Raw genomic sequence first — 24256 nt, 5'->3', positions numbered from 1 at the left:
TTTGTTGTTTCTTTCAAACTATTGTTAACTCATTCCTTTTAAATCATAGACCTGTCTGATAAAGTTCTTCCTCATTTTTTTTCTACCAGAAAACTAAATATATTGTTAGATTTTATTTAGGGTACTTTTATGGCCACCTGATTTGCTGGACTTTCTGTCTTTAGTTGAAGAGACAATGCAGCTTCTACTTTTCCTGGATATTTTCCCTCATCCATCAACCACTTGGGTAGCTTTGTTCCTAAGTAATGCTTATTTTTCCATTGTTGGTATAATGCCATATATCTGATTTAAAACTATATTCAGTAAATTTTTATCAACACTTGAAATGTGAGGTGGTGTAATATGATTGAGAATTCTGGAGACACTTCCTCTAATAGCCTTGAACCTTTTTTGTCTTGTGAAAATAATAAAGTAATTTCTAAAATAAAATTTAGCTTCTATTGTTTTATTTATATTGGTTTCTAAATATCATCCTGGGTGTTAAAATATGTCTTATGTTTATTGATATCTAACCATTTAACATTTTGATTCTAGCATAGCTTATTCATTTTTGTTAGTAATAGTGCCTTGAATTATTGATAATATTTACACTAACAAGTATTATTTCTGTATATTTTGTAACAAATAGTGAAACCCACATTTAAACCAATTATTTTCTGTTAGGTTTATCAAGAGTTACAAGAAATTTGGTGGCCCTCTGGAAAGGTAAGTACATTTGTCATTCTAAATAGAATTACAGAATGTGTCACTTGCTGTCAGTTTTATTAATACTATTAAATTTCCTGCAACAGGTTTTTACAAAATTAGCCTGTAGAAAGCAGATTTCAAATAGATTTTTTTAAGTGTTTTAGTGCTATCCTTGATTCTTTCTAGTATCTAAAATTTTATCTACAAATGTTTTCTATAAAATACATGGATTATAAAACATTTGCATTGTTATAATTGTACTTTTCAAATGCTTTTTCTTACCTTTTCCTTACAATCTTATAAAAATAGCAGATTCATCCATAGAGAGGCTAAGTTGTAGCCTCTGACTTCAGAGACCAGATTTATCAGTTATTCTCAATAACTGCTGTAACTACTATCTCAAGTATAGAGTGGAAGAGACTCAAATTGGTTGAATTCTATTTTTCTTCCCCAAACTCCACCTTAAAATAGGGATATTTTCTATTTTATTTTGGGAGGACCTGTATGAGGTTACAATGGAATACTTACATAACTATTTTAGATGAAAGAAATGTTTTGAACATTTACCATTATTTGTATTATCTGCTTAGTGTCTAGTAATAAAAAAGTTATAGAACTTTACTTTTATGTATGTTAAATGGCTTCATTTTTTTCTGCATTTACCTGAAAATTGTATTATTTTATTACAGATTAGATGCAATTGCTCGAGATGCTGAATTAGTTGATAAGTCAGAGACAGATCTCAGACGACTAGGAGAGTTGGTACATAATGGTTGCATTAAAGCTTTAAAGGACAACTCTTCAGGAACAGAACGAACAGGTGATATTAAAATGAAAGTGATTTAGAGAAAGAGAAATGGAATTGTTGAAATCTGCTTTTATTGAGCTTGGTTGATAGTATGTCTTAAGTTGCCTATATATTAGTCTTAAAAGATGCTTTATAAAACAAAGTAAGGCCATTTCCGGTTAATAGAAAATGGGGAACAGAACTGTATTATTGAAGGGAATAGAAACTATCTGCCTGGTATATTTTCTTGCTGGGAGGTAACATCAGAAATCGTTAGTTCTACTATATTTTTAGTATATATGCAAAGTCACTTCAGTTGTTTCCGACTCTTTGCAACGCTGTGGACTGTAGCCCGCCAGGCTTCTCTGTCCATGGGATTCTGCAGGCAATACTGGAGTGGGTTGCCATGCCCTCCTCAGGGGATCTTCTTGACCCAGAAGTCAAACTGATGTCTCTTATGTCTCCTGCATTGGCAGGTGGATTCTTTACTGTATTTTTACTATAGTATAGATGAGATATTATAAGTATACACATGTGATATTGGTTTTAACATAGTTACTTCATTATACTTTGTAATTCATCTTTGTAAATAAAAATAATTATATAAGATTCAATAATTAGATGTACTGAAAAAAAATCATACTGGAACTCTTATTTAGAATGACTGACATATTAATCCCAGGTGGTGCAGTGGTAAAGAACCCGCCTGCCAATGCAGGAGGTGCAGGTTAGAGGAGGTGCAGGTTAGATTCCTGGGTCAGAAAGATCCCCTGGACGAGGAAGTGGCAACCCACTCCAGTGTTCTTGCCTGAAAAATCTCATGCACAAAGGAGCCTGGCGGGCTACAGTCCATGGGGGCTACAGTCCAAGAGTTGGGCATGACTGATCAACTGAGCACAGCACAGTACGTGTGTTTGCTGTAGTACATGAAATGCTTTTTGTGAATCCTCTTGTGTTATATTATAATCACTAGTATGTAGTGAAACGACTTGGAGGGAAATTTAAGGTTTGCCAGCAAGCCTCTCCTCTTAATGCAAATAAGTAATACTTAAAAATATAGGTAAATAAATACTGCTGCTTTTTTATATAAGTAATAACATACGTTGCTTTGTATCTTGTAGAATTATATATTTTATACTTTTTAATATTCTTATCCAAATATAGGTGGTAGACTTGGAAAAGTAAAGGGCCCAACATTCCGAATATCAGGTGTACAGGTGAATGCCAAGCTGGTCATCTCCCATGAAGAAGAATTAATACCGCTGCACAAATCCATTCCTTCAGATCCAGAAGAAAGAAAGCAGTGAGTTATTTTTTTCTGTTGTAAAATACTTGTTACTCAATAATTTGGACATGAGTGTATGTTAGAAGTGGTTTTTATTCTATGGCCAGTTTGAATGACATGTTTTTAAAAATAAAGCGCAGTATTTTGAAGTTCTAATGATCAAACATGGTTTTCAAAATTTTTAATGAGGCAATTATAAACTTGACAGTGTTTGTTAACTTTAATGATAGGTATATCATCCCATGCCACACGAAGGCAGCTCATTTTGATATAGACTGGGGCAAAGAAGATGATTCCAATTTGTTAATTGGTATCTACGAATATGGATATGGAAGCTGGGAAATGATTAAAATGGATCCTGACCTCAGTCTGACACACAAGGTACTGCAGTACTTGATTCTGTTGACCATTCTTGTTAAATTGAATTTTTGCTTTTAAATTATGTTAGAAATAAAGTCAACTCAGAGTCAGGAAAGTTAGCTTTGTGATCTTGGCTTCTTTGGAATCTGGTTTTCATGAAAGGATTAAATTTAAATGATGTCTAGATTCTGCTTTACCTCTGAAATTTCTTTTCTGTTATCTTCACAGTATCAGGTTAAAAAGTAAGCCTCTCATTTAATCATTAGCCATCTATATTAATCAAGAGCAGAAAAGGATTGTTTTGTGAGTGTGTGTGTGTGTGTGTATTTAAATACCAGTGTTTAGGATTTTTGGTGATTTGATGCTACCACACTTGTTATGGGCTTCCTTGGTAGCTCAGCTAGTAAAGAATCCAACCAGAGGAGACTCCAGTTCAATTCTTCAGTTGGGAAGTTCCCCTAGAAGAGATAGTCTACAAACTCCAATATTCTTGGGCTTCCTTGGTGGCTCAGATGGTAAAGAATCTGCCTGCAATACGGGAGACCCGGGTTCAATCCCTGGGTTGGGAAGATCCCTGGAGGAGGGCACGGTAACCCACTCCAGTATTCTCGCCTGGAGAATCCCCATGGACAGAGGAGCCTGGCGGGCTACAGTCCATGGGGTCACAAAGAGTCGGACACGACTCACCACAGCATAGCACACACTCATTAGAATCCTTTCTTTGCCTGGAAACACTGGAGGCTTGCCCAATTCTTATAGTTTATCTTTTTATATTTTACTTCTTCATGGACAAGTGGGAACCTTCAGCTATTTGTCATTTGCTACTATGAAGCAAAATTAGTTTATATTTTCATTGTAAAAGGTTTCTCACAGTGCCTGCTTTGGATCCTCTTCTAGATGGACAATACTTTATATTCTAGGGATTTTTGTATACTTCATAGTTAAATATACTGTTTAGAAGGAAGGAAATCTAAATACTATGATTTTAATGACACTGACTGCTAATATACCAGTATGTATTTGAAAGAAATTTCTAACCTCATACTGTGTAGTCTCTTTATGAATAGAGGGATAGTTTTCTTGTGTATTTGGAATTCATTTCCAGAGAAAGAAATCTTTGTGGCATAGGTATAAAAAATGTATTTTGCATTCAATTTTGTTTATTCTTTTAAGAAGATTTGTAACTTGCCAGGACATTATACGTGTTTTTTTGTTTGTTTGTTTTGAGAAGGCATTTTTAAGTGATTATTATTTCTCATGTTATTTATTAAAGACAGGATGAAAAAATTAATTGCTTTTCAGATTCTTCCAGATGATCCTGATAAAAAACCACAAGCAAAACAATTACAGACACGTGCGGACTACCTCATCAAATTACTTAGTAGAGATCTTGCAAAAAAAGAAGCTCAGAGGCTTTCTGGTGCAGTAAGTTAAAATATGATGCTTAAGAGCACTTTACTTTTGGATAAGATAAACCTAGTTTACCCCATCACCCTGTGGTTAACATGGACTCATCAGTGTGTTCATCTGTAATTTAGTAGCTTTGTTTGAATATGGTGGTATTTTGCCTTAACTATCTCAGCATTCATGTTCAAACTCTAGTAAGTCATGTCTTTCAGAAGAAGAAGCTCTTTTCCTAGTATTTAGTATGGGAGCAACTTTTGGAGTGAAATGGGGTGTTTTTTGAGAGGTCAAGCCTCCATTACTGGAGACAGGGCAGTAATTGGATTTGGAGACATTGGGCAGCTTAAGGAATAGGAAGTATTGAAGATCACCAAGCTTATTTATTGATTGTGTTCCACAAAAGAAGGAAAAAGGCAGTAAAAGAGAGGTGATTGGAAACTAAAGCAACCTTTGAAAGTTTACCTGTGACCACAGTGTCAATAACTACCTCTGTACTATTTAAAATAATTTCTAATGCTGTCTCTGGTGGCATTGTTTCTGAAGATAATAATCTAGGATTGTGAACAGCCCTCCTACTTCTCTCTACTCTTTTTTTTTTTTTTAAGGAATAGTTACAGTTGGTTAGCATTTATTCAGATTAATTTGCATTTGATTAAGCTATATCACTTTTGTTGATAATTTCTAAGATTGTTGTACCAACAGACTAAGGATTGGGTAGGAGTGTCTATTCTTTTAGCTTCATAGATTTAGTATTTAAGATTTTTTAATGGAATCTGTGGGGTTGGTGAGCATAAAAATAATTATTTTTAGGGAGGTTCAAAAAGGCGAAAAGCAAGAGCTAAGAAGAATAAAGCAATGAAGTCTATAAAAGTGAAAGAGGAAATAAAGAGTGATTCTTCTCCCTTGCCCTCAGAGAAGTCTGATGAAGATGATGATAAGGTAAGAATGTGTTTTAGAAAAGCAACCTGTTATATATAGAAAAGGGCACATGGCATGTTTTCAGTGTGCTTTACATTTGAAATTTGAACTTAGGCTTAAAATTTTACTTTTAAATACTGAAGTCCTTTTTTATAGTTTGTTGTGTAGTCTCATTTATAGAATAGAATTCTGCCATCCAGTAGAATATCATATGTCACTAAAGGGAGAGAGCAAAGGTCCTTCCTTTTCAAACATTTGCCATTTAAAGACATTGTCTCATTTTGTTATGAATTTTGAATGGGATTGGCTTATCTTAGTTTTTCTTGCATGTATCATTACTAACGGGATTCTGGATTATTTCTCTCAGAATCCACATACATGCAATCAGTAGTCATGCAAAGAAAAGAAATTAGTCTTTGTCAAGATTTGGTTAGTAATACATTGGCCATACTTGCACTTTTCAGGATGAAATCACTTCTGTGAAACATCCAAACAAAAAAATTAAAACAGAAAGAGACAGTGAAGAAAAAACTGAGCCAGATGTTTGTATAAAGAAGGAACCAGAAGAAAAGAGGGAAGCAAAAGAAAAGGAAAATAAAAGAGAACTTAAAAGGGAGATAAAAGAAAAAGAGGATAAGAAAGATATAAAGGAAAAAGATTTTAAAGAGAAAAGAGAAAACAAAGTAAAAGAAGCTATACAGAAAGAAAAAGACATAAAAGAAGAAAAGGTATGCAAATCATAATATAAAATTTAGAAAGTGACACAATCAACATATTTACATTTTAGGAGAATAAACTGCCTTTTAGCCCAGTTAATCTCAATAACTGAGTTCTTTAAAAATACACATGCATATCTAGTAGAGTAGAAAACAGGTTTAAATCCTCTTTTAGATGCCTTACCGAATAAGTGACATCATAGGATAGCTTTACTTTTGGTTTTCCCAAGTGGGGAAAAGATAAAATACCTAAGAATGTTAAATGTGAATAAACTTTATAGACTACAATGAGAGTAAATTGTCTTCTGGAGATGTTAATTATTTTTGCCTTTGTTGTTGTGTTTTTGTTTTCTCCTTTCACTAGCTGAGTGAATCCAAGTCTGAAAGCAAGGAAAGACCTAAGAAATCTTCAGTGTTGGATGCTCCAGTTCACATCACCGCAAGTGGTGAACCAGTGCCCATAGCGGAAGAATCTGAAGAGCTGGATCAGAAGACATTCAGCATTGTAAGTAGTAAAGTTTCTGGTTATTGGAAAAATACCTATAACATTTGAATTTATATTCATTTTTTAAAACTTTAAATTTAGAGATGCATTTGATTTTGATCGTACTGCAGTTCATAGTACTGGGAGTTCTTACTGTTCCCTTGAACATGTCAGACAAGTTACAGGACGATTTTACTTGCTCTTCCCTTTGCTTGAAATGGCTTACTCCTTCGTTTTCTTCAAATATCTACTCAAGCATTACCCTTGTCTGAAATCTTATATAAGGTAGAAAGCTCCCTGCTGTGTCTTACTTTTTTTTTTTTATCATAGTTGTCACCATTTTAAACACTGTCTTGTTTATTTGTTGGCTCTATTCTCCTACTGGAGTACAAGCTCCATAAAAGCAGGGTCTTCATTTTATTTACTGCTCTATTTTCTGGGTCTAGAACAATGCCTAGAATATAGTATGTGTTCAACCTACAAGGGGCTTCCCAGATGGTGCAGTGGTAAAGAATCTGCCTGCCACTGCAGGAGACACAAGAGATGCAGGTTCAATCCTTGAGTTGGGAAGATCCCCTGAAGAAGGAAATGGCAACCCACTCCAGTATTCTTACCTGGATCCCAGGGACAGAGGAGCCTGGCTGGCTACAGTCTGCAGCATTGCAGAATTGGATGCAACTGAGCATGCACCCAACTGAGTCTGAGCAGCAGAATATAAACTACCAAAATTGAACAAGAAATAGAAAATGTAGAGAACAAATATGAATAACATAAAAATTAGAAAACAAATGTTTTCCCTTTTTAAAAAAGTCAGGCTTGGCTGAGTTCTAATTTTAACTAAAGAATACACAATTCCCAGTGTTTCCAGTGTTATTTAAATTATGCCTGACAAAAGATGGAAAGTTTCCCAACTGATGTGAAGAAATAGGTCAATAAAACAATAAAGTACTCAGAAACAGATTTTCATGTATAAGGTAGACACCTGATTATAAGAAAGGCCCTTCACAGCAGGGATGTGAGGGTTTCTGGTTTTCAAATAAATGGTGGCATTAAGTCAACCAAATATACTGTCTGTAGTTGACCCATCCTTGCATACCCAGAAGTAACCCTACTTGCTACTCATGGATATAATTACTGTAAAATTTAAAGTTGGTTTTGCATTTATATACAATAAAATTTATCTGTAGTTTGATTTTCTAGCAATATTTTTAGTCTCGTGTTGGTATAAGGTTGATAGTTTTTATTACATCAGTTGGACTTCATTGAATGGTACCGTTTTGGGTATGTTGTCCTTTTACTAGCATTCTAGTGATATGTAGGCCAAGGAAAAGATGGGCTTCTATCAAACACCCTTACATCCCTGACTGCCTGCAGTAGGATAGCAGCAAAATTCATCATTAGCTACTTTGTTTTGTCCTAAGGAATTAGAAGAACAGTTTATACTTGTAGCTAGGTTGAAGCTATAGCTTTGCCAGTTTATTATATAAAGTTTCTTTTATATTTTATTCTGTATTAGAGCCAATATAGAATATTAAGTTATACTCTGAAATATTTTATCTTTTAACATTAAAACTGTTTAGAATGGTGTGCTACAGTGTAGAAAGTAACTGTTTTTGTAAAAAGTAAGTAAAATCCAAGGTTTTTACTTACACAAAGATTGATTTTTAAATGACAATGGAAAACCTTGCGTTTTGAATAAAGTCTGAGGGGAAAACTCTTGACGTTCAGGAGCTGTGAGGTGAGGGTTAATGCTCATTCCATGGCACATTTACTCATGTAAGTATCCCTGGAAGAAGTAGCTCTGTGTTGGATTCATGCCTTCAATATGTAGTTCTGGTCTTCTTTTCCTATTCAAGTGTAAAGAGAGGATGAGGCCTGTCAAAGCAGCATTGAAGCAGCTTGATAGGCCTGAGAGAGGCCTTTCGGAAAGAGAACAACTGGAACATACTAGACAGTGCCTGATAAAAATCGGAGACCATATCACAGAATGTCTGAAAGAGTATACAAATCCTGAACAAATCAAGCAGTGGAGAAAGTAAGTGATGTATTTTTGAGGATGTGTTAAATTTGTAATTGTGTGACTGTCTGTCTGTCTCTTACTTGTGTCTAGGGCTTCCCTGATAGCTCAGCTGGTAAGGAATCCGCCTGCAGTGCAGGAGACCCTGGTTCAATTCCTGAGTCAGGAAGATCTGCTAGGATAGGCTACCCACTTCAGTATTCTTGGGCTTCCCTTGTGACTCAGCTGGTTAAGAGTCCTCCTGTAATGTGGGAGGCCTGGGTTCGATCCCTGGGTCGGGAAGACACCCTAGAGAAGGGAAAGGCTGCCCACTCCAGTATTTTGGACTGGAGAATTCCTAAGAGTCAGACATGACTGAGCAGCTTCACTTCACTGTTTGTCTCTTGTATTTCAGTTTCTTTTTCACCTCCTGAAGTTTAGGTCACAGAATGTTTACAGAGTGAGGCTGGTTGTTTTCTTTTTTTTCCTTTGAAATGTTTTATAAATAAGTGATTCCTTAATTATGCATAATGAAAAAACCACAGGTGGCATCTCTGCCTTTAAATAAATAGTGAAAGGTGTTTCGTTAACATTCAGATTGCACTTTATTCTTAAAAATTTTCCCAATTTACCAAATTATTCTCAGTAATACCTCAAACTGTAAAGCCTTGTAAAAATAAATGTCCTCAAGCAGTGTAAAATGCAGATTGTATTTTCCCCTTCATTTTAGAACTAGCAGCAACACATTTGATCTTAAAATTGTAAACCTGAACTATGATATGATGTGAAAAGTGATATTATAATCTGATAAGTGGTATTAATCACTTAATGATTACCAAATCCAGGTCACTGTTAAGCCAGACTACTAGACAGGCTAGGAAAACAATAAAATGAGCATAAACTAGTTATTGACAACTGTTTATTAACCTACTGATTTTTTTTGCTACATGCAGTGCATTTGCATATCAAAAAAAAAAACATTTTCGTGACACATTTCTGCAGGAGACATGATTTCACTAAATTTAAAAAAAAAGAAAACTATCCTTATCCCCTTCTTAAACTCAACCAGGACTCATTTTAGAAAGAGGAGATAGGAAGTTGATCGTGATCACTAGGCTTTTGTAAACAAGTGAAGCTGAGCTTATGTCTAAAAAACTGAAGCCTTGCGTGGACTTAAGAAGAGTCTAAAGTCATGTGCCTGTAACGACGTGGAGTGGTCACTGAGGTTGGATCACAAGACATGCATACTTAGTTGCAACTTGCCTAATTTTTGACTTTATGACCTTGAACAGTTACCACTATGTATGAGCCCCCCAGTATTATCACCTGTAAAATGCTGAGACTGCATATTTTTCAGTTACTGAAGAGTAATGAAAGATTTTTATGAAGAGTGTGTGTGTATTAGTCACTCAGTCATGTCTGACTCTTGGCGACCCCATGGACTGTGTCCTTCCAGGCTCCTCTGCCTACAGGTCTTCCCAACCCAGGTATCGAACCCAGGTCTTCTGCATTTCAGGCAGATTCTTTACCACGTGAGCTACCAGGGAAGCCCTTTTATGAGGAGTGAGAGGCAGTAATTCTCAAGTACTATATTCATAGTGTCTAGTTTAATATTTTATTTATGGTTGAAGTATATATACTGGAGCTTAATACTTTCCTAAATACCATAAAAGAGATTATTCCATTTTTCTCAAACTCTTATCTACTCATACAGTGACCTCTAAAGTACAGAACTACAGGATAGGAATACAGTAGGAGTTCAACTATATATACCAGGATTAAGTGAGAATATAGCCACATTCTCTGTCTTTTCATATTTGAGCCAAAGTTAAATTTTCTGTGTCATTGACTCCTGAACATATTGATATCTTGATTGTTGTTTGTCTGAGATAAAATTGGAAAATAAAAGAAATGCAGTGAGTTATCTTTAAAGCTAAATTTAATTAAAGGATTATATTAAAATTATTTCCTGCCTTTAGTGTAACAGGAGTTTAGTTTCTCTCTGAAAATACTTGTGTACTACATACCAGTTTTTAAACTTTCATGTAATTAGAGTTTAGATTTTTGAGTTTATGAAGAAGGCAGAGTATCGATTTTACTGGCTTTTTAGATTAGAAATGAGCAGCATCTTGTTGAAATTACGTGTTGACTAATAAAAGTAGTTACTTCAGATTTAGTTAGTAGGAAAGGGGGAGGAAAAAACCTCTAAAAGAAGAGAGACCAAGTAGCCAAGAGACTTTTGTGTTCGCCCTTAACTTCCAAGGCTTTATTCCTCTTTCTGCACAGCTGGGCAACTTACCTTTTGTTTTTCCTCCCACTCTCATCTACCTTGATTTCATATTCCTTGGTACTTATTCCTGCTGCCACTGTGTCTGATTATACCAGATTCCCTTAAATGGTAAAGGAGAACAGAAAGACCCTAACTGAGAAATATTTCAAGAGCAAATTAGTTTTTATTCTGCTGTCTTGGAGAAAAATGGGGGGAAAATGTAGAAGCAAGGGAAAGAGTCCCTTGTATTAAAGGTTGAACTTCTGATCACCTGACCCTGCCCTGACTCCACCCCACAGAACACAGCTATGGTTACTGATTCTACAAAAGGAAGAACTATCAAGACCTTACCTGCAATTGTAAAGATAGAGACTTGATCCATGATTATACTTTAAGCAAATTTTTATAATAACCATAATTTTATAACCTGCTTTATTTCTTATGGATGTTTATATACAAATATTTTGGCTTGTATATAAACATGAATAGTTGATGAGGAAATGTGACACTAGTTTTTTTATTTAAAAATCACTTGTAATCTAGTGATAACCATAATAATGCATATTTGTGTTTCACTTTTACTTTCCTATGCTTTGTTCTAAGATCCCTTTAAAAATCCTCTGTTTAGGAAGTCTTAACAGTTATTAGTTCAATTTTACACAAGGAAGAAAAATGGACTCAGGTAAACCTTGGAAGGGCTAGGACCTGGGGTATGACAAAGGAGGCGTGTAGCACGTGAACTTTAACAAGGCAATCACTCTTGGACTAGTTCCAGGTCTGGAGTTTTGCCCAAGATCACACAATTTAGCAGGTGATATAATTAGGATCAGAATCTAATTTCAACTAGATTGTTTTCTATAGGAAAAGTATTTTTAAAGAGAAATTACTAACAAAAACACAGTTTATTAATTCCCTATCTCTTTACTCTTTTAACTCTAGAATGGCGATAGTTGATAAATTCATTTCAGGGCTAGTTGAATTTTCTCAGCTGCTGTGGATTTCACTTCACTTCAAGTTTGTCCCTGTGGTGGACAGGGAAGGCTGGTGTGCTGCAGTCTATGGGGTTGCAAAGAGTCAGAAACTACTGAGCGACCAAACTGAACTGAACTGAAGTTTGCTTATAAATTTTATTTCAAGGTTAATGTCATGCTTATAGTGAACATTTTAACATTTTCTGATGACCATTTCCCTAACACAATATTCTTAAAAATTTAAAGACATGCTGTGGGGAGGGGGGACATAAAGACATGCTGATTCTTTTTAGCCTTTTGTTGTAATAAACAACAAAATGAAAATAGAATGTGCACATTATCTTTAACAAATAACTCAAGTACATTATACATTAATAGAACCCAATAACATTAGTCACAATTTTAATTTCATTTATTTTTAAACAAGACAAAACTTGCATTTTACTTTATTAAAGTGTAGTTAACTTCCACTGTTAGTTTCAGGTATACAACATCACAATTCGATAGTTTTATAGATTAGGTACCATACAGTTTCATGCTGTTGACTCTCTTGCTTGTGCTGCATGTCACCTCCCTGAGACGCATTTATTTCGTAACTGGCAGTTTGTGCTCTTAATGCCCTTCACCCGTCTCACTCACGCGCTTGCACATGTGCCCTCTGGCAGCCGCCCGTTCGTCCTCTGTGAGTCTGTCTCTGTTGTATGTTCTCCCCAGCTGGAGTCCATCCATGTTGTCCCGAATGTCAAGGTTGTATTCCTTTTTATGTCTGCGTAATATTTCTTTGTTTGCGTGTGTGTGTGTGTGTGTGTGTGTGTGTGTGTGTGTGTGTGTGCGCGCGCAAGAGAATTCTGCTTCTTTATCTAGTGATCCATCTATGGATGGACACTTAGGTTGCTTCTTTGTCTTGGCTTTTGTAAAATAATGCCACAGTGAACTTGGGGGTGCATATATCTTTCTGAATTAGTGTTTTCATTTCCTTCAAAGAAGTACAGAGGAGTGGAATTGTTGGATCATATAGTAGTTTTATTTTTAATTTTTTGAGGAACCTACATGCTGTTTTCCATAGTGACCATACCAATTTATATTCCCAGCAACAGTGCATGAGGAGCCCATTTCCTCCACATTTTGGCCAACACTTGTTTTTCCTTTTTTACAATAGCTGTTAGGTGTGAAGTGATATATCTCGTTTTGGCTCTGATTTGCTTTTCCCTGAAGATTAGTGATATTGAGCATCTTTTCATGTACCTGTCAGCCATCTGTATGTCTTCTTTAGAAAAATACTCAGGTTCTTCACCCATTTTTTTCTCAGTCGCTTTTTTAAAAATTTTAATTTCAAAATAAGCTGTTTTAGTTTAATGTCAAACAATGGATAATAATAGGATTTGGCTAATTAGTATGTAAATTAGAAAAATTTTAATATATTTAATATTGAAGTTGTTGAATGATTTGATTTCCCCAACCGCTATCTGATATTTTTCATGACTCGATATTAGCTCTTTTTTCTTTCTTTCATTTCATTGATAATTGATTACAGAGAATAGTATTGTCTAAAGAATGTTTCAAATAAAAAAGCTAAGTAATATTGACTCTACTTAATAATATGCACGAAGTGTTTAGGGGGAGATACACTGATACCTATACTTTTTCTTTGAAATGCAAACAGAAATTAGAGCGATTGAGAGGGATGGCTATATGGAATGATATGTGATGAAGCAGGCACAGTAAAATGCTAATAAGAGAATCTAGGTGTTAAGTATATGGGTGATCATTGTAAAGTTCTTTTGTATCTTTGATGTATGAAAATTTTCATGTTGAAAAATTAACAAAATAGTTATGCATGTGTATTATGAAAATGTTCCATTGGTTTAAATTAGCCTGCTAATATTAGTCTTGATAACTTGATAAGCCTTGTTAATATGCTGCATATTTTACTTAAGTAGCCAAAATTTACAGGCTATATGAAGTATTACTAGAGGAACAAATTTTGAGAATATTACACATATATATGCACATTAAATACAGGGTTTGAATGACTGCTCTTTAAATTGCAATACATTTTATAGTTTTTGTAAAATTATAGACCCAAATATTGATGAAGAAGCGGTATCATCTTTTAGTGCAGTTAAGCAAACAGCTGTCCCAAACTAAATTAAAAAAAGAAAAGAAAGCACTTGAGAAAGCCACATCTGACTTAACAACACTGCTAAGAATTCTTTTAGAAATCACCAGTTATCCATCTCTGTATGCACATATGCTGGGATAATTTTGTAGTTATTGCATGACACAGATTTCTGATTTCCAGAATTTATTAACGTTTTGTGATTTAGTAGTTTACGAGCAAGCAGCTCTTCACACATATCTGTGTTCAAAATCAAAAGGCTGGGAATGTTTGATCTTAGTGGAAAAAGAATTAGGAACCCTGTCTTCTGGCCTTACCTAGTCACTTAGTCTTATTACCCCATTTGTGTATTTTAAAAATTCTCTGCTACATCTGACTGTGCCTACCTGAAGGATGGTACAGGTTAGGTACTTTACACAGTTATCTCATTCAGAACTTCCTGACAGTGTGTATTTTGTAGTTCTGGGCAACTGATGCTTGGTAGTTGAGAGAAATACGTCTTGGCTATTAAGAAATCCCCAAATTAAGTGCTGTTGTTATATAATTTTATTTCTCCCATAGAAAGGAATGAGAAAAGTTATTTTCTAGCTCAGGATTTTTGCTTGTTTAGACTTTCTTACTTCTGTTACTATCACTGAGAGATGACTTTCTTTGGGGAAGTCATTATTCACAAATAGAGGGTTTTATTATTTTTTTAAAAATCACATAAGTGTGGACTTGTGCCTCAGTGGTAAAGAATCCACCGCCAGTGCAGGAGACATGAGTTCAATCCCTGATCCAGGAAGATCCAACATGCCTTGGCACAACTAAGCCCGTGCACCACAGCTGTTGAGCCCATGCTCTAGAGCCTGAGAACCGCATCTGCCGAGCCCGTGTGCCACAACTGCTGAAGCCTGCACACCTAGGGCCCGTGGCTCTGCAACAAGAGAATCCACTCCAGTGGGAAGTCCACACGTCACAACTAAAGACTAGTCCCATTCACCGTAACTAGAGAATAGCCCACTTAGCAACGAAGACCCAGCATGGCCAAAAATAAATTAAAAAAAAAAAAAAAAATCACTTAAAATCTGTTGCTTGAGCTCAGTAAAGATATTGATGTTAGGTAGTCCACTAAACCTCCATCATTGGCTCTTTAGTAATTTCTTTACTCTGTTTATGTAAGCAAGATTCAAAATCTTTAACATACCTACTGGAAAGCTAGAGGGTCGAGAAAAATTGTAAATATATGAAATTATTACTATTACAGTGATGGCAGACAGACTTCAACTCACATGTCACTGATTTGTAGTGGCTCTGAAGAAGCTGTGTTGAGACTAATCCAAAGACTGCATCTGAATTTGTGAAGGAATACCATGGTCAATTACTAATCCTAATCCCAGCATTGGGATGGGAAGAGAGGCGTAAACATGGAATACTGTCCTGGGCTTACAGTGTCTGATTATGTTACTCTTCTGACCATTACATCACAATTATAAAATGACAGTACCTTTTAATGCGTTATTCAGGACTTCTCTTTCACAAGCTTAATCCATGTTTTCTGATGATATTTTACTTGAACTACTAACACAAGTTATTCCTTTTATATCTAATCTGAACCATAATATGAATCCGTTCCTGATTTGTAAGTTTACTTCTCTTTAGTTTCAGATCTTCAAATCCAAAGACTATAAAATGAAGGAATTTGGAAGAGAAGTAAAAGTTAACACTGTCTAGGTGTTTTTGGGAATTTTACCCACTTACGAAGGTTTTTTTGTTGGTTTCTTTTTTTTAATGCTAGAAATAACATCCTGAGACTTTTTTCTGGAGAGGGCTAAGATGTGTGTGTTTCTGTGTATACTAAAGGGATTTCATTAAAAACTAAGTATTTTTGATCAGACTAATTTGCCTTTTATTCTTCTAGAAACCTGTGGATTTTTGTATCTAAGTTTACTGAGTTCGATGCAAGAAAATTACATAAATTATATAAGCATGCTATTAAAAAACGGCAGGAATCCCAGGTAAGTAAATGCATCATTTTTCTTTATGTAATTAAAACAGATATTCTTCCTTATACAAGAATTCAGCTAATAAATGTAAAAGGAATAAGGGAAATAGAAAATCTCTATTAGTATTAATACCACAGTAAAAATTGTTGCAGGTGAGAGCTTCCAAAGAAAGCTGAAATTAGTGGGCAAGAAAACGAGACACTAGCATAGTCTGAAAGTATCTTCTCCAAGATCTTTATTGATTACAAAGAGAAAAATCATAGCTTTGTAGAGGAGAACTCTGCCTTATCTGCCTTAAGCAGTTAAGATTAATGGCACCAGTTTTAAGACATATTGACATCATGAACCCCCTGTATTGTGTAGTGAAAAAGGTACATCACTTTGTGGAATTCTTGGCGAAAAGGAATCTCATGAGTCAAATCATGAGAAAATATCAAATAAACCCCAGTTGAGAAATACTCTGTAATTGTCTAGTACTCATCAAGTGTCAAGGTCTTAGAAGACAAGAAAAACTGTCCCAGATTGGAGGAAACAAAGAGAACCTGAGTCCCAGATTGAGTTCTGGAGAAAAAGAACTTTAGTGGAAAAATGTGAAATCTGAATAAAGTCTGTAGTTCAGTTAAGAGTATTGTACTAAAGTATAAATTTTTTAGGCTTGATTATTATACTATGGTTATATAAGAAACATTAAAATTAGGAGAAACTGGTGAAAAGCATATGGGAACTCTCAGTACTATTTCTGTGGCTTTTCTCTAAGTCTAAAATTATTTCAGTTTGTTTTTTTTTTTTAAGTCATAAGACCCATAGTTTCTGCTTTTAAAAAATATAAGATCCCATGGATGGAGGAGTCTGGTAGACTGCGGTCCATGAGGTTGCTAAGAGTCGGACACGACTGAGAGACTTCACTTTCACTTTTCACTTTCATGCATTGGAGAAGGCAATGGCAACCCACTCCAGAGTTCTTGCCTGGAGAATCCCAGGGACAGGGGAGCCTGGTGGGCTGCCGTCTGTGGGGTCACACAGAGTCCCACACGACTGAAGCGACTTAGCAGCAGCAGCAGCAACAGCAGCAGTGTTACATTTATACATTCTAATAGAGGAGAACTTCTTTTAGCATCAGAATTTTCTTTTTCATGTTTTACAATGTTCTTTGACACCACTTAAAAGATTCTTACATATGTGTGTTTATTTTAGCAAAATAATGACCAGAACAGCAGCTTGAATACGCAAGTGATTAGAAATCCAGGTAAGTCAGTCTTGTTAATTGTTTTGGAAAGTCAGTTTAAAAACTGGCTTTTTTTTTTTTTTTTTTTGCTGAGAGGGTGAGGTGTTTTAGATGATACATGCCCATGTTAAATCTAGTATCTTAATAATCCTTTTTAGCTTATTAACTTTTCATAAATCACTATTACCAGTTTCTAGAAAATAGAGAATTGTTGAACATATTTTCAAAAAATTATTTGGAATATTAACAGATTAGTTAATATTAATAGACTAATTATATTAATCTAATTAATTAAGTGATTAATTGCTCTATGCAAGAGTCATAAAAGTATAGTCTGAGAAGAAAATGGACCTTAAATTTTTCATTGTAATTCTTCACATTTCAGATTAAAGTAAACCTATTCATAAGCCTTAGTATGACTTTATAAACTATTTTCTAAATGCTTTAATTGCTTGTATTTGGGAACTGGACAGTCAAGAATCCACCTGCATTACAGGAGACTCAGGTTCAGTCTCTGTGTTGGGACAATCCCCTGGAGAAGGGAATGGCTACCCACTCCAGTATTCTGGCCTGGAGAACCCCATGGATAGAGGATCCTGGTTGGCTGCAGTCCATGGGGTCGCAAAGAGTCAGATAGGAGTGAGTGACTAACACGTTGACTTTCTCACTTTTGTTGGTTGGAGCTGAAACAGGAGTTCTTATAATCTAGCAGTTAAATTATTTTGTTTACCATGTTTTTTTTAAGTCATTAACAGAAGTTGGACACTTATCTTAACAGATGTGGAAAGATTAAAAGAGAATACAAATCATGATGACAGCAGCAGGGACAGTTATTCATCTGACAGACACTTATCTCAATATCATGATCATCATAAAGACCGACACCAGGGAGATTCGTACAAGAAGAGTGACTCTAGGAAGAGACCTTATTCTTCTTTTAGTAATGGTAAAGATCATCGTGATTGGGATCACTACAAGCAAGACAGCAGGTAAACTTGGCAATTTTAAAATTTTGCATATTGATGTCTTTATTTGTTGTGTTTGACTTCATTGACCAATTCAGTTTTCAGGTAATCAAAACACGTCTTATGTAAAATAAAGGTTAAATAAGAAAAAATAAATTTCTCTATAGAAGTGGGTTTTTAATTATAAATTTAAGGTCAGAGTATACAATAAAAAAATATTTAGTGTAGGGAGTTCTATAATTAGTCATGGGATTCGTTGTTGGTTTGGAGAATATGGGCTAAAATACTTATCACAATATAGTGAGGTAAAATAAAAGATTGATGGACTGTGGCTGAGGTGTGATGGTGAATTCTACGTTCCATTGCATTAAAAAAACCTAATTTTTGTTTGAATAATTAATTTATGTGAAAACAACTCATTGAGGCTAAATTTAAAGCAATCTGAAGATAGTCTTGAAATCACAAAGTTTTCTCCACTTATTATTTTTTTTAAGTCTAAGTAGTAACAACTGGAATATAATAACAATACATTTTACTCCTGTTGATAAGGGGATATTTTCATTTAATAAGCCAAATAAAAATCCCGAGAAGAGTAAAAGATCAGAAATTAAGAAATTAATAGGTTTGTTTGTATTTTAGTTGTGCTCACTGAAATTTCTTCCAAGATGCACAGCCACATTATAAACTTAGGAAAGCACACAGTGAGAAAGAAAAGCCATATTTGTAGTGATAAATGTTTATAATTTCACAGACTTGCATAACAGTTTAGATTGCTTATAATAAGGACCTTTTGTGAACAAAAAAACATTAAATTATGTTTGATGTATTTTTGAAAAGGCAAACATCTTAGAAATTACTTTTCATTAAACTCCCATAAATTTTTAGCAGACTGCCACACACTTATGTGTGGATTAAATTTCACAATGATTTGTATATCAAATCTTCCTATATAAATAATCAGATTAAGGAAGCTTTCAATAGGCATCACCAACCAATAAAAGTTCTCATTTCATAGACTGTTTTAGAGATTTTTATTTATTTTTCCTGCTGCAGACTCAAAAGGCTCTGATTTCAAGGGTATTTTAGATGGATATAGTTGTCTTAATTCTAATCAATTAATTCCAGTAAAGAGGCATTAATACAAATGATGCATGGAAGAGAAAGTAGCAACCAATCTTAAATGGCCTTGTGAAGTTAGATGCCATCTCAAGTGCTTGGTATGGTTTCACTTTAGTTTTATGAATGGAATAGTTTTTCCAGAGACATGCAGAGATAATTTTTCAGTGATTTTTAATGAACTCACTTATGAAATTTTGTGTTGAAACACTGAATTTGTATAGAATTAGAAGTATGCACTGTTTTTGTTTTATTTTTAATAAGATTTATTTGGAAACATTTAATTGGCATTGCTAATTTAAAATTCCTAATTTCTCTTTTATTAGATATTACAATGATAGAGAGAAACACAGAAAACTGGATGATCACAGGAGTAGAGACCACAGATCAAATCTGGAAGGAAGTTTAAAAGACAGAACTCATTCTGATCATCGTTCTCATTCAGATCATCGGTTACATTCAGACCATCGATCAAGTTCTGAATATGCACACCATAAATCTTCCAGGGATTATAGGTATCACTCAGATTGGCAGATGGACCATAGAGCTTCCAGTAGTGGTCCCAGATCTCCACTAGACCAGAGGTCTCCTTATGGCTCCAGATCTCCATTTGAACACTCAATTGAACACAAAAGTACACCTGAGCATACCTGGAGTAGTCGGAAAACATAACAAAAACTGATACTGTCTTTCTGGACTTTTCTTTTAGCCATATATCATAAACCAACACAGTAATTGCCTTACATGACTTGAAAGATATAAACAGATCTTCTGTCAGTAGCAGTATTGTTACTTCTTTCCAGGATGCAAGGTCTATTATCCCAACAGAAGAGAAAATATTTTTATATTTAAGGATTATGCTGCACTGTACTACAAATATTGTAGTACTATTTTTTTTCTTTTTTAAAGAAATGGAAAATGTTTACTATTACAGGGACCTCAACACTGCCCTTCCATGTAGGCTGGATAAAACTGTTTTTAAGTCAGTGATTTTAGACTGACGTCCATTTAAATTATGTTTGTATATGAACTTTACTCTTACCTGTGATCATGTTTCAGGAAGGAATGAAAGAGAGTTCTTTTCTTAATAAAGAAAACACACTCAAGGACTTTATTCACTTTCCAAAGCTACTTGTTTACATTGTACACTGCGACCACCTTGCCGCTTTTCATCACAAGCTTGAATATTTAAATTCTGTACCTATATCTGTAAAATAGCCAGGAATTTCCTGTTTGTGATCTATTATTATGCCTTTTTACACACACACAAACAATGGCTGTAAATTATTGTAAATGAATTAAATGAGCTTTCCTTACTTCCTTCCCCTTCTCAGGCTTTTTTTGACTGTTCCTTTCCCTACCAACTCAGGCCTTCTTATTGTTTAAATATATATATATATATATATATAATCAGTGTAATAACACTTTTTAATGATTTGTCTTGATGGAATCATTGTTTAGAATGTAAAAAAATGGGGAAAGGGGCCACTTAATTCCATTATAGTCCTTTTTATATTGACTATTTTATTAGATACATGTTATTTCTTTCCTTTTCCCTTTTTTAGTCAGTATTGTGTAACAGAATGGTGAGATGATCTGTAAAATCTAAACTGCATGCTCTGGAAACATTTTTTTCAGATGCATTTGGTTTAAAAGGGTAGGTCTATGAACACTTCCAGGATCCAAAAGGCCAAAAGTTATTGTAAATCCATTTGTTTTCCTTTTCATGTGGGCAATAATGTCAAACGTGCTATGCAGCCAGGTAACATTTTAGATAAACTTGATTGACTTTTAATAAAAACTGTTAAAATGCACACTGATTGTATATAAAAACCTTATATATGACAAATTAAATTTAAGAAAAAGGATATGTGGGCTCCTGTAATTTTCTGCTGCATTCTTATTCCCTCAAGCACCTAACTTTTTTTTTTTTTAATAGTAACATTTAGTTTCCAGAAAAGAGTATTTTGGTAAGCAGTTGAACATTGTTAATTTGTGGCACTACAATTAAATCTATTTTGAAGAATATATGAAGTAAAATTTAGATAATAGAAATCTTTGCTGGACTCTTGATTTTCTGCAGATATTATTTTAGAATGCCTTATATTTATTTACAGATTTTTTTTTATTTTGTTATATTCAGTGGGAATTTTTTAATCTTGTGGCATACACTCTTGGATGTGTGCTGTGATATAACACATTTGAACCTTAACTTTGACAAATATAAGTATATTGATATATTCCTATAATCTTAAATGTGTCTATAGATTAGCTATGGGAGTGATGTACAGATATTTGTCTATAGATATATTTTTAATATTTTCCTTTTATCCAGTTAGGTCTAAAATTTACACTATGTGTACTAAACAGAGCTTCTATATCCCCCCAACCCTTTTTTAACAGCAGTGATTTCTGTTTAGATAGTTATCTTGAATGTCATTTCCTGGTATGTCAGATAACTTGTGGAATAACTCAGTTTTTATAAAAGTGATAAAACAATTTAATGCTGGTATACGTTTTTGTAAGAGTTATTTTTTCCACTATTAGTATAAATGGTTACTTTATTCCACAATATAACATTTAATAAAAAATTTGTAATGCTTATTAAAATCATAATACAGCTAACAGATCAGGGTTGACATTTTCCATTCATCACTTTGTAGCTGGGACATTCGCATTATATCCTATTGTGAAAATTTAATAACTCAGTACTACATTTTTGAGACAAATGGAATGGACTCTTAACTTTCTTAACAGTGCTATGTTTAGTTGAGTATTTCAGGCAACGAATCAGCTGAGTTGAATGAAAAATCTACAACTGTATGTAACATTTATTAGTTGATGGCAAATATGTTCATTTTTTGTAAGAATCAGCAGTTATGTAGAAAAGGAACAAGCCATACATTTTTAAAGACAAAATGGAGAAAAACATCAGTACATAGGTATGACAGGAAACATTCTCTATAAAAATATGCCTAATTTTTGTCTTTTTACATGCTCATTCTGATTTGCCATTTTTATCCATTTGTGTTTAATTTTTTAAGAATGAGGTTATGCATAGTACTGTACTAATTAACCCTCCACCTTAAAAATATACAATAAATGATTCTTATTAAAAGCAATGGTCTGTTTGCGTATAAAGAAAATATTCTTTGTTTAGGGTATGTTAGAAAATAATTTTCAGACTGGAAAGCTGTGAAAAACGAGTGAGAATGGTTCGTTTGTTAATTTCAGAGTGAGTGGGTTAATAAAATGAGAACCTTTGAAGTTGCATAAAATGTAGACCACATGTAATTTCTCTTGAGCTCTGTCTTTGAGGTTAACTAATGGAAGGTTTGTGTAGATTATATGTTGGTTTACCCAGATTTCATTTCCTTGAGCTTTATCCAGAATATACACAAAAGGTAGATGGCATAATACTATGCACCACATACTGTTTCCGACTAGAAAATGATCATTGGACTGTCAATAACTTTGAGCGTTTTTAAGGTGGGATTTGAAAAAAAACTAATCCTAAATAGGGTTTTTTCCCCTAGACTTTCCCAGCCTCATCTGAAACAGTATGAATTGGTAAATGTGACTGTACTGTTAAAAGTTTCTGAACTGATATATTTAAGCATATTAACATAGATACTTCTATTAAACAGATTATTTACATTCAAGGCTCAATTTAAAAATGCAAACTATTACATATTATTGTGGCACTTTATGCAAGCCTGATGGATGGGACACATTTAAAAGGAAGCAGCTAGGTAGTAGTTCACCAACAAAATAATCTGGAGAAAATGGCAAAGCTTCTGTGTTAAAATTCTTAAGACATTTACTTTTAGACAGATTTAAAGTTCAATTAAAATTCTATTTTATCCTGGAAAAGACTCTATGTTGATAGTGATTTTGCAGGATGCTTTATGCTAATTTTTTACTTATTTTAGCACCTACCTAATAGGGGCAGTGGCACTCCACTCCAGTACTTTTGCCTGGAGAATCCCATGGATGGAGGAGCCTGGTGGGCTGCAGTCCATGGGGTCGCTAAGAGTCGGACACGACTGAGCGACTTCACTTTCACTTTTCACTTTCATGCATTGGAGAAGAAAATGGCAACCCACTCCAGTGTTCTTGCCCAGAGAATCCCAAGGATGAGGGAGCCTGGTGGGCTGCCGTCTATGGGGTCGCACAGTGTTGGACACGACTGAAGCGACTTAGCAGCAATAGGTTGATTTTATTACAGATAATCTTTGGATTCCTTATAAAGAAAGACCTAGATTTAGGAAATAGTACTTACGTTAAATAATGAAAGATGAGATTACTTGGTAAAGTAGAATTTAAAAAATAGTTTTCAGATTGTTTTCAAGTCCCTATACAAGGTCTCCAGGGGGGCTTCATGTGCCAGATTTTCTATTGTTAAAGACCCATTAGCCACCCTGTCCTTCAGTTAAAAATATTTACCCAACCTTTACTTGAAATGGGATTGGTAAGTCAAACTCCCAAATGAATGAAATGTTTAATTTTAATTTCATGTTCTTCTCTACATTTGAGTTTTGATCTAAATATTAAATTGAAGAGGTATAAACAGTCTCAAGGAATTCCCTAGCTTATAATGATTCTATTAAATGATCATTGCCTGCATTGATGACATACATATTAACACTTCACATGCAGAAATGTGCATTGCCTTGTGATTTCCAGTCTGTAGAATGAGCTGTGGAGTTGAACTTTGCCTCTGGTGGTGTAGTTTCACTGCTAAGTCTAGGTGTGGTTTTCTTTAAATTTATTTGCTCAGGTCTTGCCTCTGCCCAGTTAGTTTTACTTTCTGGAATTCCTATGGTATTCTAGCCTGTGACTTTTGAACTTCAGTTCCCTGTCTCAACAGCTTTACTGTTTTTCCTTCTCTTTCCATTTTTGTGCTAAGTATCTTCAACTTAACCACTCCCCATAAAGTCATCTCCACTTAGATATCTAATGTGTGTGT

General features: G+C 34.5%; 1 protein-coding gene across 1 annotated transcript in view; it reads left to right on the top strand.

The window, feature by feature from the left end:
- The window catches only part of CHD1 (chromodomain helicase DNA binding protein 1), a 68772-nt gene extending 48131 nt beyond the window's left edge, over positions 1-20641 (top strand). The window contains exons 24-36 of the mRNA XM_052643439.1: positions 664-705; positions 1377-1507; positions 2639-2777; positions 2990-3140; positions 4422-4544; positions 5334-5462; positions 5906-6169; positions 6522-6662; positions 8498-8676; positions 15897-15993; positions 17176-17227; positions 17985-18195; positions 19614-20641. Of these exons, the coding sequence (XP_052499399.1) occupies positions 664-705; positions 1377-1507; positions 2639-2777; positions 2990-3140; positions 4422-4544; positions 5334-5462; positions 5906-6169; positions 6522-6662; positions 8498-8676; positions 15897-15993; positions 17176-17227; positions 17985-18195; positions 19614-19959 (2005 nt within the window). The 3' untranslated portion in view covers positions 19960-20641. The remainder of the gene's footprint in view (positions 1-663; positions 706-1376; positions 1508-2638; positions 2778-2989; positions 3141-4421; positions 4545-5333; positions 5463-5905; positions 6170-6521; positions 6663-8497; positions 8677-15896; positions 15994-17175; positions 17228-17984; positions 18196-19613) is intronic.
- The last annotated feature ends 3615 nt before the right edge of the window (positions 20642-24256 follow it).

This window comes from Budorcas taxicolor, chromosome 7 (assembly GCF_023091745.1).
Source record: "Budorcas taxicolor isolate Tak-1 chromosome 7, Takin1.1, whole genome shotgun sequence".
In the NCBI taxonomy this organism is placed as follows: domain Eukaryota; kingdom Metazoa; phylum Chordata; class Mammalia; order Artiodactyla; family Bovidae; genus Budorcas; species Budorcas taxicolor.
Note: the sequence above shows the minus strand (reverse complement) of the source record. Positions and strands in the feature narration are given on the sequence as shown.